This window comes from Peromyscus californicus, unplaced genomic scaffold (genome assembly GCF_007827085.1).
Source record: "Peromyscus californicus insignis strain IS unplaced genomic scaffold, ASM782708v3 Scaffold_4__1_contigs__length_199733344, whole genome shotgun sequence".
Taxonomy (NCBI): domain Eukaryota; kingdom Metazoa; phylum Chordata; class Mammalia; order Rodentia; family Cricetidae; genus Peromyscus; species Peromyscus californicus.
Window position 1 is genome coordinate 21,344,378 of NW_026294562.1, and position 14,492 is coordinate 21,358,869.

Below are 14,492 nucleotides of genomic sequence, written 5' to 3' on the forward strand. Positions count from 1 at the left end.
GCAAGTACCAGCCTCTGGGAGTTCCTGTCTTCCTCACAATGGTGCACTTGGCTGGTAACAGATGGGGGCATTCAATCCTGAACTTGCCAAAGCTTCGACTAGAATGTTCCTTCTGGTGCTGGGTGGGCTCTGCAGCAGAGCCTGCTACCACCTCAGATGTGGCCCTAGCTGTCCCAGCCAGCTTTCTGCTGGGTGTCCCTACTGTTTGACGCTCCCCTTCCTGTCCCTACTTCTCTCAATGTGATTTCTGTCCTCTGAAACTGCTTTGAGGGTGGGCTCAGGCTTCCCCATCGGTGCCCATGGTTGTCTTCCTAGCAGAAACCGAGTGGACTGTCCTGGAAGGAGGCATTTCCCTCCGACTCCTTCCCTCCAGTCCCGGGGTATGGAGGTTGGAGGAGTTGGGGGTTAGGGCAGTTCAGCCTTTTCATAACGTGCTCAGCATAGGTGTGGGGTTTTTTTTTGTGTTTATCATTTGTTTGTTTGTTTGTTTTTCTAGTACCTCTTTCTATCTGAGGGTGGTTGAATCTATGAATTAAGAACCCAAGGTCATGGTCACAGACGCTGACTTTAAACTCCCTCTGGTTCTGGGTAGCCTGGAACGGAACTCATAGTTACCCTCCTGCCTTGGCCTCCTGAATTGCTGAGATGACAAGCATTAGCTACCATGCCTAGTTCTCAACATTTTGAATCTTCCAGAAGTTCCATGAACTCCAGGGGGACCACATGAAGCAGTTAGGGTCCTCGTACCCGGGTCCCATGCACCACGCATGAACCCAAGCCTGAGTCATGTAGTCTCCTTCCTTGGTGGTGAACTATCAGCAGCCACAACCAGAATTCAAGCAGAATGCATGCATGTCTGGAGAATTCTGACCTCCCCAGAGATCAGTATTTCTAAGCGCTTCCCTTCCCTTTCTCCTTCCTCTGACCAAGGAGTTTTCTCCAAAGGACACCATTTAGGGTCACCTGATGGGAGAGCACACTGAGGCCCCTGGGCTGCTCAACACACTTCTCAGACATTTAAGCATCTTGTGGGTATGCTGTGCACAGTCCGTGAGTACACGTGTGTGCACTGTGTAAGCTGTGTTTACAGCCATGTGTAAAGCGAAGCTCGGTGTAAGAACGGCTGGGAAGGGGGGTGACGTGGAGGTGGAAGCCAAATTCGAAGAACTCTGCTGATTTCACAGCTGAGGCACTGGGGGTGTGTCGGGACAGCAACACCCAATCACCTGGCACCTTGTCCCTGAGGGAAGGGGAGGGGCTGCCCTGCAGGCTCCTGGGCCCCCTGCAGCCCAGTGCCTGGCTCTCACAGAGTTCAATAAGCAGCCCTACCAGGGATCATCACAGCCTCCATTTGTTAGGTGTTTACCATTTGTCAGGCACTCCAGGGTCTCCCCCATCGAATGCCCTGTTAGCACAGACAGGAAACGACCATGAACTGTTAGGGCCCATCCCGGGGTGCACCACCAGTGACTGGACTTCGGAGGTCTCCGATCAGACGTGTCTCACCATTGGTTCCCACTGGGATTATAACGCCCATCTCTGCCCAGGGGTCACAGCAGGAATACCTTGAAGCTGGTGATGCAAAGAGGCCTCCCCCAACCCCCACCCTCCACCCCCCACCCCTTCCACCACCCTCACCTCCACCCCCACCTCTCCGATCCAGCAGTCACAGATACTCTCAGCCTGAGAACAATGGCACAACAAACATCAATGAGTTTCCAACCTTGGCAGCGGGCCTGCAGAGAGAGGTCTGTCAGAGAGAGCCTTCCATCTCCTCCCCTACCCTCCTCAGAGCAGAGCACTGGGCAAGTGTCCTGACTCTTTGTGGTGTCTTCTGGCTGAGCTTATCTTGTCTACTCTCAAGGGCTCTGGTCACCCTGTGCTCCTTCTCCTGAAAGGGACAGGGAGACATGGCATGGTCTCACAGATGAATTTGGAGCTGATTCCAAAATCTAGTTTTCGTTTAAACTGCTCATGGCTCTGGGGCTGGCTGTTTCTAGTTTTCACGTTGTCTGGTCTCCTCTGGCATATCAGTGAATTGGCCCATGCCCAGCAGATACTGTCCACCCAGGATGGGGGAGCTGCACCAGGGAAACTCAGTCTCCTCCTCCTCCGCTCAGTCAGACCTGCAGGGCCCTGGGGGAGAGCCCTTCTCTCTCTAGGGAGAGGGCCAGAAGTCAGATGGCTTTGGCTGTGGGATTAGCTTAACCCCGCTTTGACCATTAACAATGGGTGGCCTTGTGACAGGTGGATCCTGGACAGTAGCTATTGACCATGAACTCTGCCGGGCCCAGCCTACCCTCACTGGCTTCCTTCTTCAAACAAGATGCATACATGTAATGTGCAGCCTAGGACCCAAAGCTGGTCAGTCTCACACCAGCCGTGTGGTGCCGTCACGAGGTGTTGCAAACCATTGAGAACTGACTCCGTAGTCACCGTACAATGATCGTGTAATAGAAAATTAGCAATGCTTGGGGCTGGAGAGATGGCTCTGTGGTTAGAGCACTGGCATGTAAGCATGAGGACTTGAGTTTCAGATTCCCAGAACCCACAGAAGTGCTTGGTAGACATGACTGTCGGTCTGCAATTCCAGCCTCAGAAGGTGGAGACAAGGGATCCCCAGAGCAAGCTGGCTAGTAGGACTACAAGCTCTGGGTTTGAATGAAAGACCCTACCTCAGTGAATAGGGTGGAGAGTGATTGATGATGATTCCCAGCATCAACCTCTGGCTCCACACGCACCCACACATGTATGCCTCTACATATGCAAAACATGCATACATACGCACCACGCATACACACACATATACACACACACATACACACACACACACACACACACACACACACGACACATAAAACACTAGAGACATATACACACACACATACACACACACCACATACACTACACACACAAAACACTGGACACACACACACACCACACATCACACACACAAAACACTGGACACACACACCACACATACACACACACACACATATACACACACACACACACACACACACCACACGTACAACACTAGGCACACACAAATACACCACACACACTCACACATACTAGACACACACAATACACCACACACACTCACACATACTAGACACACATAATACACCACACATACTTTCACTCATATACCATACACACTCACACACATACACACACACACACACCACATGCAACACTAGATGTACACACGTATACACCACACACACACACACACACACTAGACATACACACATACACCACACACACTTTCACTCCACACACAAACATACACCCCCACACACATATACCACACACACACACACCCACACACACACACACACACACATGAAAAGAAACAAATGAAAAGCACTGCTAAGAGGGTCTTGAGTGGCAAGTGACTGCCTTGGTCTCCTTACCTGCTGTCCCCACAAGTCTGTCACTTTATGCAAGAGTTGCTGCTCTTCTTCCTCTGTGGCTCCTGGGCTGGTAATTAGAAAATCTACATCATGCCCAGTCATCTTACCCCTAATTTGAAAGAGCACAAAATGGGAAATCAGTTCCAATTCTAGCCCTTCATTAAAAAACAAAAACAAAAACAAAAACAAAAACAAAGAACAACAACAAAAAACCTCTTTGATTCTGTGTCCCAAGTATGGGGTTTGTGATGCAAAAGGCTAACAATACTTTTAAACCAGCAGTTCTTGGTTGTACAACTCTACTTCTTTTTTTTCTTTTTTTTTTTTTTTTGGTTTTTCGAGACAGGGTTTCTCTGTGTAGCTTTGCGCCTTTCCTGGAACTCACTTGGTAGCCCAGGCTGGCCTCGAACTCACAGAGATCCGCCTGGCTCTGCCTCCCGAGTGCTGGGATTAAAGGCGTGCGCCACCACCGCCCGGCACAACTCTACTTCTTACAAAATCAATTCTTGGCAGAAAAAGCCAGATGTGGCATGTATATTGCTGTATATGGATGGGAAAAAGTAACAGAGATGACTTCTCCACCCAGCACAAACACACACAGAGAAACATGTATGACAATAAGTAGCTAACCAAGAGCTATGGCCATACTTCTTGGAATTATGGTATGGGTTAAGTGATTTTTCTTTTCTCTCTCTCTCTCTCTCTCTCTCTCTCTCTCTCTCTCTCTCTCTCTCTCTTTCTCTCTCTCTCTCTTTTTGTTTTTTTTTTGTTGTTTTTTTTTTTTGTTTTGTTTTTAGAGGAGGTCTCCTATGGTCCAGACTGGCTTTGAACTCACTATGAAGCTGTGGATTACCTTGTACTTCTTATCCTCCTGCCTCCATCTCCCAAGTGTCGGGATGATAGGTATCTGTCACCACACTTGGTTTATTGGATGCTGGGAATCAAAGCCAGGGCTTCCTGCATGCTAAGCAGGCGCTCCACCAACTGAGAGAAAGCCCCAGCCCAGGGAAATTCTCTTAGATTTAGTCCTCTTTGATCCAAGTGACCAGGTAAGGTCTCAGGAGAGGTGGGTGAGGGGCAGAAGGGACAAGAACCCCTTTCTGATACGGAGGCATTAATATCCAACTGACTACATCATTTCTGAAGACTCATTCACTTAGTTATTCACTGGCTCAACCAAAGTTTCCTGAGCATCTTCTTTGTGACTGGGCTCACACTCTGGTCTCAGTGGGAACTAAACCCCACTAGCTCCACAGGGAAGGCGTGCATGATATAGGCATCTGGGAAGCATGGAAGAAAGTCCCTAATCCAGCACAGAGCAAGGGCGAGTCAAAGGGGGCCTTCTGGAGCAGCATCTGAATTGAGTCTTAAGGAAGGAGAAGTCAGATGCATGCCAGTTTTACAATATTGTAGAGAAAATTCCACCTGACCAACGTCAGAGGCAAGAAACAGCTTTGTGTGCAAGAGATGCCAAGCCCTTTGGAGCTCCCGAAGTGAAGCGCTGGGTCAAAGCAGCAGAGAGAGGCGGGCACTGGGTCAGAAGGAGCCTTTTGCACCACTTCAGAGGCAAGTAGAAGGTGCTAGAACAACTGCATCATTTACCTTCGGAAGCCCCCAGTTATGGTGACCAAGGCATCTGGAAGAAAGGCCGTAACTGTCTCTTTAACTAGCACGCTGATGGCCTCTGCTTCTGCCCTGTTCACACAGCTAACGAGGTCTTCGTAGTAGAGGAATCCTGAGAGGAGAGTGGACAGGCCAGTGGAGAGGAAGGCACACATAAGATGACATTAGTGAGAGAGGATGCTGTCTAGGCGTTGACCAGACTCGGCACAGAGCACGGTAATCTATGGCGTTGCCTTGTCTGTTTGCTTGTGGGCTCTTCAAGGTTGCAATGGAGTGCTGAATTTTAATGGAGAGGTCTACAATGTCCTTATTAAGGGAAAAGTATTCAAATCTTTCTGGAATCTAAACTCTTCCTATCTGATGTCATAATGAAGAACCAGCCCTGCCGCATCCTCCTCCTTCCCCTCCTCTATTTTGAGCAAAGGTCCAGTTGTCTCCGAACTTCTCATTTTTCTGCCTCTGCCTCCCAAGTGCTGAAATTACATGTGTGGAGCAACATGTCCAGCCTTCTTGACCAACAAGCTGTTTCCTGCTATTTAAAAGGGGGATAGGGGCCCTGGTGGTGGTGACACACGCCGTTAATCCCAGCAATCAGGAGGCAGAGACAGGCGGATCTCTGTGAGTTCCAGGCCAGCCTGGTTTACAGAGTGAGTTCCAAGACAGCCAGAGCTACACAGAGAAACCCTGTCTCAATGTGCCCCCCGACAAGAGGGGCCTAAGAAAAACTCAGGACTTGGAAGTGATGGTTTCATTTGAAAAGTGAAAGGCAACAAGAGGAAGCAGGTGGGTCTGTGTCCAAAGCAAAGCAAAGTGCCTTGAGGGGATGGCATGCTGCCTCTGGGCCTGGGTCTATGGACCAATGACTGTACAGAAGCAATGTCATGGCGGGTGGCGGGAGGACATCTGGCTATTCCCACAGTGGTTGTAGGGAGGCAGAGAGGAAAAGGTGCTTAACTCCAAGGATTGGGGTGGGTTCTGGAGGAAAGCTGGGTGCGTCTGGCTCAGCCAGTGTGCTGATAGTTACTCATGCTTCTGTATAAGACACTGCACTTTCATTAAGGGGACCACCCAAACACCACTTGACAAACGGGAGACATACTCCTCTAGAGGCTGCCAATTGGCAGAAGGAGACACAGAAAACCTGTTGTTCCTTGTTTCTCACCCTGGGATGACAGATGGCCAGGAGGCCATTTGGCTTCAACATGCTGTAAACAAAATTCCCAGGTTCAAAGCCGTCTGTGATCTCTAAATGGGACGTGTTGACAGGACCAGGAAAAGACGTTCACGCTAATACCGCCACCACCTGTCCCTACCAAATCAGATGCTTGAGGAACTATTGTCTTCATATGAATACTGATGTTTTCCTAGCTCTCTTGTTAACAGTCACCTTTTAATTGGGACATAGCTTTTGTGTGTGTGAGTGTGAGGAGTTTGGTCTACAGAGCAACAGTTCCACTAGGCTTTAATAGAGAAATTGTCTTCACCACTGGCACTCAGGTATGACTCAGTCCCTGGAATTCCCTATGCTCACCCAATCAATGGTGTACATGAACATGAAGTTATGATTTTTTTTAAGAATGTGTAGCTGCCAGCTAGCACCTCATACCGGTATTCCCAGGACTCAAGACGCTGAAGCAGGATGGTCATAAGTTCAAAGACTACCTGAGTGAAATACTGTGTTGCTTCCCACTTCCTCTCTGAGTGTGGGCAGTTCTTACTATCATCCCACTCCATCTCCTCACCACTGACATTTAATGGTTACATACATTTCTTTTCAAAGGTATCTCTAAAGCTGGTGTAAAACATGATTACTGGATGTGTACTTTCTGGGGTCCAGAGTAGAAATACTAGACCTTTTTTTTCTTAGACTCCTTGTTTTTTTAATTTCCTATACGGCATCGTATAAAAGCTTATTACCAATCACTCAGAAATCAGCAAATCTGAGAGATGGCACAGTGGTTAAAAGCAACTGCTGCTCTTTCAGAGGACCCTGGTTTGATTCCCAGCACCCACATGGTGGCTCACAACCACCTGTATGTCACTTCAGTTCCAGGGGATCTGATGCCCTCTTCTGGCCTCCATGGGCACTGCACAAATGTGGTGCCCAGACATGCATACAGACAAAACATTCATACACATAAATTAAAAATAAATAAAAATCTTTTAAAACAGATATTAACAGGTTTACTGTCTCTAGGGAGATCCCCAAGATATGATTTACCTCCTCTACTGTTTCTTGTGATTTAATTGCTTTTTGTCTATCTGTCTGTCTGTCTGTCTGTCTGTCTGTTGTTATCACTTAAACAGAAGGTAGCTGTTAACTACTCCCACATACCCAGTATCCTCTGCTAGAAGACTCCATTACTTCCTTCCATATTTAAAAACTTGATAACTTCACTATTCTCCATAACTCCAGAAGCCACAGTATTCGGAATTATGGAATTGCATCTCCTCATTTCTGTAAAACATACCAGCACAGTCCATAGAAGGAAGTGACCTGGCCACTGTGGGGAGCTGGGGGGCTTGCCAGACATTCAGATGGTGGTAACAGCTCTTCCATCTCCACAATGCACTGCTGTCTCTTCCTAGGCTCTAGGGCTCTGGTTGGACAGATCAAGGCTGTGTCTAGATTGCTTCTCTGTTTTCCAGTCCCTAGCACATTCACAGTGTGAACCAACCCAGTGCAAGTGTGGTTTGTCCAGACATCCTTTCTCTCCTTCCTCCTCGTCAGCTTATCCCTCTGTCTTTGACTCTTCATGGCATGATTCTTACCCAGGCAGGCAGCCAGACCCAAGTGTCTAGAGGAGGCTGTAGGAAGCAGGACAGTGCCCATCCTGGTTTGACCTCTGGATAAAGCAGCCCAGGAAGAGGCCTTGTTCTAGGCCAGGCCCAGGGCTTTGTGTGAGCCGATGTGCTCCCCAGTTATCTCAGGTTCGTCAGAGAGGTAACAAAGGCGCAAGATTTTAACCCGATCACTCAGTGACAAGTGCTGGAGCCAAGATATACCTGACCCCCAAGCCTGGAGTGCAAGTGAAGGTGGCCTCCCTGTCACTCCACCTTGACAAACCCAGAGCAGCCCGTGATCTGCCCCGTTACCTGCTTTCTGCATCCGTGTAAACCGCAGGCTTTTGTCTGACTTGATTTTACTGAGAGTTCTGAAACCCATCCTGAACCATTTCTCAGCTGTCTTCAGCCCCACTCCAAACACAGAAGTAAAGAGCTGAAAAGGAGGAAAGGTAGGCTGGTAGTTCCCCCAAATCATCACTATGACAATGGAGTGGCGCTTTCCAAAGTCTCAGGCTACAGACAAGAAATATACGCAAAACTTTGGCCCAGTTACTCTTGAAAACAGTGAGAAAATGGGTAGAGTGTGTGTGTGTATGTGCCTCCAGGTTGCTCAGTCTCTTACACACAATCATTCACCACACCTTTGACAGAAGGATGCTCTTGGAGACTCAGCATATTCACCCCATCTACAAATGGGTAATGGCAAAGTACGGGCTTAAAATGTAGTCCAAGCCTGGGCGCCTGCTTTGGCCATACACGAGGTTTTGTATCACTTATGAACTAAAGGAATTGCTGGTCACAGTACCAGAGACTCTAAGGTAAGAAAAATTGGGAGGTGATCAACCCTGGGTCCCAGAAACGAAGACGCAGTGAGGTCGTGAGTCTGGGCTTCCAGGCCAGCTTTGCTCTCCTCATGTACTTCTGTCCCTTTGACATTTGTAACCACGAATGATAGATTCTTGGAAGGTAATTTCTTCATATGGAAGTAAACTGGAACATCGTGTTTGTCCATGCATCTGCTTCTTAGGACTCTGCTATGGACTGAGTTGTACATCCCATGTTGAAGCCCTAGTCCTCAGTGTGATGGCCTTTGCATGTGGGGTCTTTGGGAGGTGTGCTACTTAGCTTTGTCAACTCTACACAACCTAGAATCACCTGGGAAGAGGGTTTTAATGAGGAATTATCTTACGACCTTGGCCTGTGGGTGTGTCTGTGGGGGATGGCTTGGCTGTTGATTGGTGTGAGAATCCTCTGTGGGAGGTGCCGTTCTCTAAGCATGGACTCATGCTTAATATAACAGTGTAAGAACGAAGAAAGACAGCCGAGAGCAAGCAAACTAGGACCCATGCATTTGTTCACCTCTACCTCTGCCATGTGAAGGCAGCAGCAAGAAGGTGGCAGGCCACTGCAACCCACAAAGAGAGCCCTCCACAGAATCTTGGCCTAGCACCTTGACCTAAACTTTCTGCTTCCAGAACAGGCAGACAATAAATTTTTGTTTAAGCAGCTTAGTGTGTGGTATGTTGGTATGGCAGCTTGAGTTAATATAACCATCCACAGCAAGTAAACAGGAAGCCACTCCCCAGTAAACAAATGTAAAATCACTACTTACTTTGAAGGATTTGTATCGTTCATCATTTAACACGGCTTTAACTTCAGAACTTTCTCCATCCTCAATAATTCCCTGCAAGGAGAGTTGAACAAAAGATTTTGAGTTATATCCTTATGTAATCACGCCAGTCTCAAATCTACAGCCCCAGCTGCTGATTTCTCATGAAACTTTGAGAATTTCCCTGGCTGACCTGTAGAAAGCAAGAATTTCCATGTAATCCTGAAAATTCTTAGTTGATCATAGATCCAAAGACCCTTTATAATCTTGGACAAGGGTACAGAAGGATGAGGGTCTGAATCCACAGAAGATAAGACAAAATATTCACTGCCAAGTATTGTCCAAATAGTCCTGATAATTTTCTTTTCAATGGGTTCAACTTGCTGAGATAAGAGGATTTTTCAATCCATCAGGTTAATTGCTGGGTCCACTAAAAAGCCAGTCATTATCAAGCTCTTATGAAATCTAGCCTAGTGCCTCTGTTGTCTGAGCTGGGATTTTTTTTCTATAATAATGTACTTTGCATTTGATTAGATTGAAACTTGCTACTGGGTGGCAAACTTGCCTTGCTGGGAAATCCTTAAATGTTGTTAAACATGCATCTACCGCCCAATTTCTTCCCAGAACACTATAGATGCAGAATCAGCCCATTGAACACCACCCTGTGCTGGACAAGAAGAGCCCTGAGTGAGCCTGAGCCTCTCACCCAGCCTGGCTTAGGAGCCAGAGCACTCTGCTGCTCTGAACTCTCAGACTTGAGTCTTTTCCCTACTATCTGGGTCCACATAGTCCTACTGGGATCATGCTGGGTTATGGATTCTATACATCTATACCTATCTCTTTTCTGTGCTATGTTGATCTATCTATAGTTAAATAAGAGGAGAGAATCCATACCTATATGATCTCCTCTGTCTCTCTCTCTCTCTCTCACCTATTTGGAGGTGTAGCAAATTCCACTTCTCCCTTACCTCTATGATACACTTCACCTTGTCCCCCAGGCAGGGGATTCCCTCTGTGTCTTTCATGGTGATAATGGGGAATGGCAGAGATTTCAGTACAGCGGCTGCCCTCATGAACACCACATAACAGCCTTCATTCTCTCGAAACTCATAATTTTCAGCCAGAATATCAAAGGCATCCTAAAAAATAAAACCAGATTAGCTGCTCTGCTCTTCAGAGTCACTCACAAGTCCCTCCTGTCCCTTTTACTAATGGAGTGCTTTTGAAGCAAGGATCAACCTCCTGTAACTTTGCATCCTCCCCTGTGGGGCACTATCATTTAACTGAAAAGATAGGTGTCTGTTGTAGAATATTAGCTGAAGATATATGACAATTGTTTATGCTGTGGAATATTTTTTAATGATACAAAGATATGTTGCATTTGTTTAACTCTGTGAAGCTGTGTTGCTGTGTCTGTCTAAGACACCTGAATGGTTTAATAAAGAGCTGAACAGTCAATAGCGAGGCAAGAGTAAGGATAGGCAGGGCTGGCAGGCAGAGAGAATAAATAGAAGGAGAAATCTAGGGAAAAGGATCTCAAGGAGCAAGAAAAGGAGGAGAGGAGGAGATCAGGGGACAGCCACCCAGCTACACAGCAAGCCATGGAGTAAGAAGTAAAGAAAAGATATACAGAAATAAAGGAAGGTAAAATCCCAGAGGCAAAAGGTAGATGGGATAATTTAAGTTAAGAAAAGCTGGTTAGAAATGAGCCAAGCTAAGGCCGGGCATTTATAAGAAAGAACAAACCTCTGTGTGATTTATTGGGGGCTGGGAGGCAGGAAACAAAGAGAAAAGAGCCAAAGAGTAAAGAGTAAAAACAACCAACTACAGGTGTCTAATGAATTATGAGGAAACGGAGTTCAGCATCATTAGACATTTAGAAATAACTTAACCAAGCGGTGACCTGGTGCTCGTGGGGTCCCAGCAGTCATGACTGGGCATAACCCTTTGCTGTCTTCCTCTGCAGTCCATGGCCAGGGTTCGGTCATGATTCCCAGACATCCAGTTCTTTTAGCTTGCACATAAAACATAGCCAGTGCTTGTGGATGAAGGGGTGTGTTCATCACACCGACCCGGAGCCAGGGTTATTTAAGGTGAGGCGTGTTTTCCTCATCAGCAGAGAATGCAGCTGTGGCCCAGTGGCCCAGTGGCTGCTACCCATTTCCTGTTCCTCCTCACAGATGCACTTGAAAGTCAGAGACGAGAAGCCCTGTGCTTGATACTCTACTGAATGTGCTACCCTGGCAAACCCTGACCCCGAAGCAGCTGGGAGCCTGCCTACTGTCTCTATAGAATAAACTGAATATGTTTCTCCATGTCCATGAAAAGGAGGCCCACTTGACAAAGAACTAGAGGTCAGGTTAGGTAGGCAGGCATGGAGAAGCATTCTAAGATTTCCAGAAAAGTCATAATTAAACTTGTAGACTCATGGAAAGAAGCCTCAAGCCCCACTTCTGCCCTGAGTATTGAGAAAGCCTCATTACCGTGAACACCCGGTTACAGTTGTTTAACGTGGTCTTTCTCTGACAAGCATACTGGGAAATCTTTTGTGCAGTAGGTGTTGGAGCCTGGGTGTTCTGGGAGCCTGGGGCACGACTCGGGGAAGAGTTTCTTCTCACCTACACAAAAGCATAAGCATCCATTTTGAATGACAGTGCCAATCATAAGTGTACATAACTATAAATATTTACTCAAATATAAAGAAAACATTTACTTTAAGACAATTTGTGGAAATTATCCCTGGAAGAGGGTAAAATCGCAGAAGACTCAAAGTATGTCACACACATCTCTAGTGTCCTATCATAGACATGTACAATTGTTCTTTTTATTAGTATATATTAATTACACCAGATAATGAGTTTCATTGTGACATCTCATGTATGTACAATATATGTATTTTTGAAATCACAAAAATGAAAAAAGAACCAGAAATTAATGTTCATTTCCTTTGTGTGTGTGAATTTATTACAGATGGTCCAAACCCCTTTCTCAGAGGCTCTAGCATTATTGGTCAAGGATTTGGATTTAGGAATTCATATTCTTTAATTTTTTAATGAATGATCAGAGTGAGAAAAATGGGAATTTTTTGCTTTTCTGACTTCCAGAATATCAGTGTTGAAGTATTTTGAAATATCTGTGCATGAATGTGTTCCTAATAATAGTTCTCTTACTGGGCAGTGGTGGCTCACAGCTCTAATCCCAGCATTTGGGAGGCAAAGCAGGCAGATCTCTGTGAGTTTGAGACCAGCCTGGTCTACAAAGAGAGTTCTGGAACAGCCAGGGCTGTAACACAGAGAAACCCTGTCTCAAAAAAAAGCCCCAAATAAATAAATAATAATAAATAGTTCTCTTATGGGGCTGGAGAGATGGCTCAGAGGTTAACAGCACTAGCATCTCTTCCAGAGGTCCTGAGTTCAATCCCCAGCAACCACATGGTGGCTCACAACCATCTGTAATGAGATCTGGTGCCCTCTTCTGGCATGTAGGCATACATTCAGGCAGAACACTGTATACAAAATAAATAAATAATTTTTTTGAAGTTAAAAAACAATAATTAAAAAAAAAAGTAGTTCCCATCGATTTGGTACTTTTTTTTTTTTTTTTTTTTTTGGTTTTTCGAGACAGGGTTTCTCTGTGTAGCTTTGCGCCTTTCCTGGAACTCACTTGGTAGCCCAGGCTGGCCACGAACTCACAGAGATCCGCCTGGCTCTGCCTCCCGAGTGCTGGGATTAAAGGCGTGCGCCACCACCGCCCGGCCGATTTGGTACTTTTAACATGTCAACACCGCGCATGATTTATGTGTGTGCCACTTCAATTCCCATGCCATCTAAAGAGGTGGGCATGATTGTTATATGATAGAGGAGCAGACGGAAGCCCAACAGAGCTAAGTGGACTCCATGAGAAAAGAGTCTGGAATCAACCCAAGTCTGTGGATTCTGACACCCACGTCTGTGGCCGTCCAGCAAAGGGGCCACTTACAACAAGCTGGTGTCTCCCTGTCATCTCCACCGGTTTCCCCGCTCGCATGCATTCAATCAGCCAGGAGACGTCGAGGAGTTCGGGCTGGGAGCTGGCTTTGATGTTCTGTAGATGGAGCCACTCCAGGACGTCTGAACCTGAATTGTTCTCTGCCACGATGTGGGTGACAGAATCACTAGAAGTGGAAGGCAAAGTCATCAGTAAAAGAAGCTTCCAAAATGCGATATTCTCCTCCCTCTTCAAGGTTTCAGAGTATCCCAGCTAACTAAGGACAAGGTACACACTGGGCCTGACTCATGGATCTTTACATAGGGAATGACCTCTCTTAATTAGAGAAGGAGCAATGGACTACATCTGAGGTTGGATGCATATCTATCTATCTATCTATCTATCTATCTATCTATCTATCTATGATATTAGCAAGAGTCATGTAAAATAGAAATTAAGGGAAGATGGAAGGTGAAACCGTCCTTAAAGCAGTGCCTGGCAGTGTGCAGGTAGTTTTGGTAAATTATTTCATTTTTGCTCATGGAAGACTCTAACCCAGTAGTTTTCAAATTTGTCTGATGAAACCTGAGTTAAAATTTTTGTATGAGAACCCAAAGTTCAAAGAGAAATAGGTGTAAATGTGCGTGTGCCTGTCTGTCTGCATCAGGTGGAGGCGATAGAGCAAAATGCCTTAGATGAGGCTCTAGGGACTGAGAAGTCCAAAGTCAAGGAGGGCTCACTCTTTGAGTACAAATGGTACAGAAAAAAAAAAAAGGGACATTTCTGGATCTTAGGAGCCTACACGAGACAGATGGCTAACGATTCTGAACAGACAAAAGGCCAGGGTGAGATCTGGGTTAGGTTTAGAGAAGGAACAGAGCTTGGGTGAGGTGAGAGCAGCCAATGGAAGTTGTCCTGAGTGAAGGGGCTCAGCAGTCAGGGGACAGGAGAAGATTGATGGGATTTATGGGACTGGACTGGTAAGTGTATGTTAGTTGTAGAAATGGCTGAGCCAGTAGTGGCAAGGGTCTTAAATGCCTTGTTCAGGAGCTTAGTTCTTCTTTTCTGGGGATGTCAAGCCAATGAAG

At 46.4% G+C, this 14,492-nt stretch overlaps 1 protein-coding gene across 2 annotated transcripts in view; it reads right to left on the reverse strand.

Annotated features, from left to right (window-relative positions):
• The window catches only part of Dntt (DNA nucleotidylexotransferase), a 36,023-nt gene that overhangs the window by 8,053 nt on the left and 13,478 nt on the right, over positions 1-14,492 (reverse strand). For both annotated transcript variants that reach the window (XM_052761417.1, XM_052761416.1), the window contains exons 2-8: positions 13,417-13,591; positions 11,922-12,056; positions 10,407-10,577; positions 9,442-9,513; positions 8,139-8,262; positions 5,022-5,154; positions 3,420-3,528 (exon numbers count right to left, since the gene is read on the reverse strand). In XM_052761417.1, the coding sequence (XP_052617377.1) occupies positions 3,420-3,528; positions 5,022-5,154; positions 8,139-8,262; positions 9,442-9,513; positions 10,407-10,577; positions 11,922-12,056; positions 13,417-13,591 (919 nt within the window). The remainder of the gene's footprint in view (positions 1-3,419; positions 3,529-5,021; positions 5,155-8,138; positions 8,263-9,441; positions 9,514-10,406; positions 10,578-11,921; positions 12,057-13,416; positions 13,592-14,492) is intronic.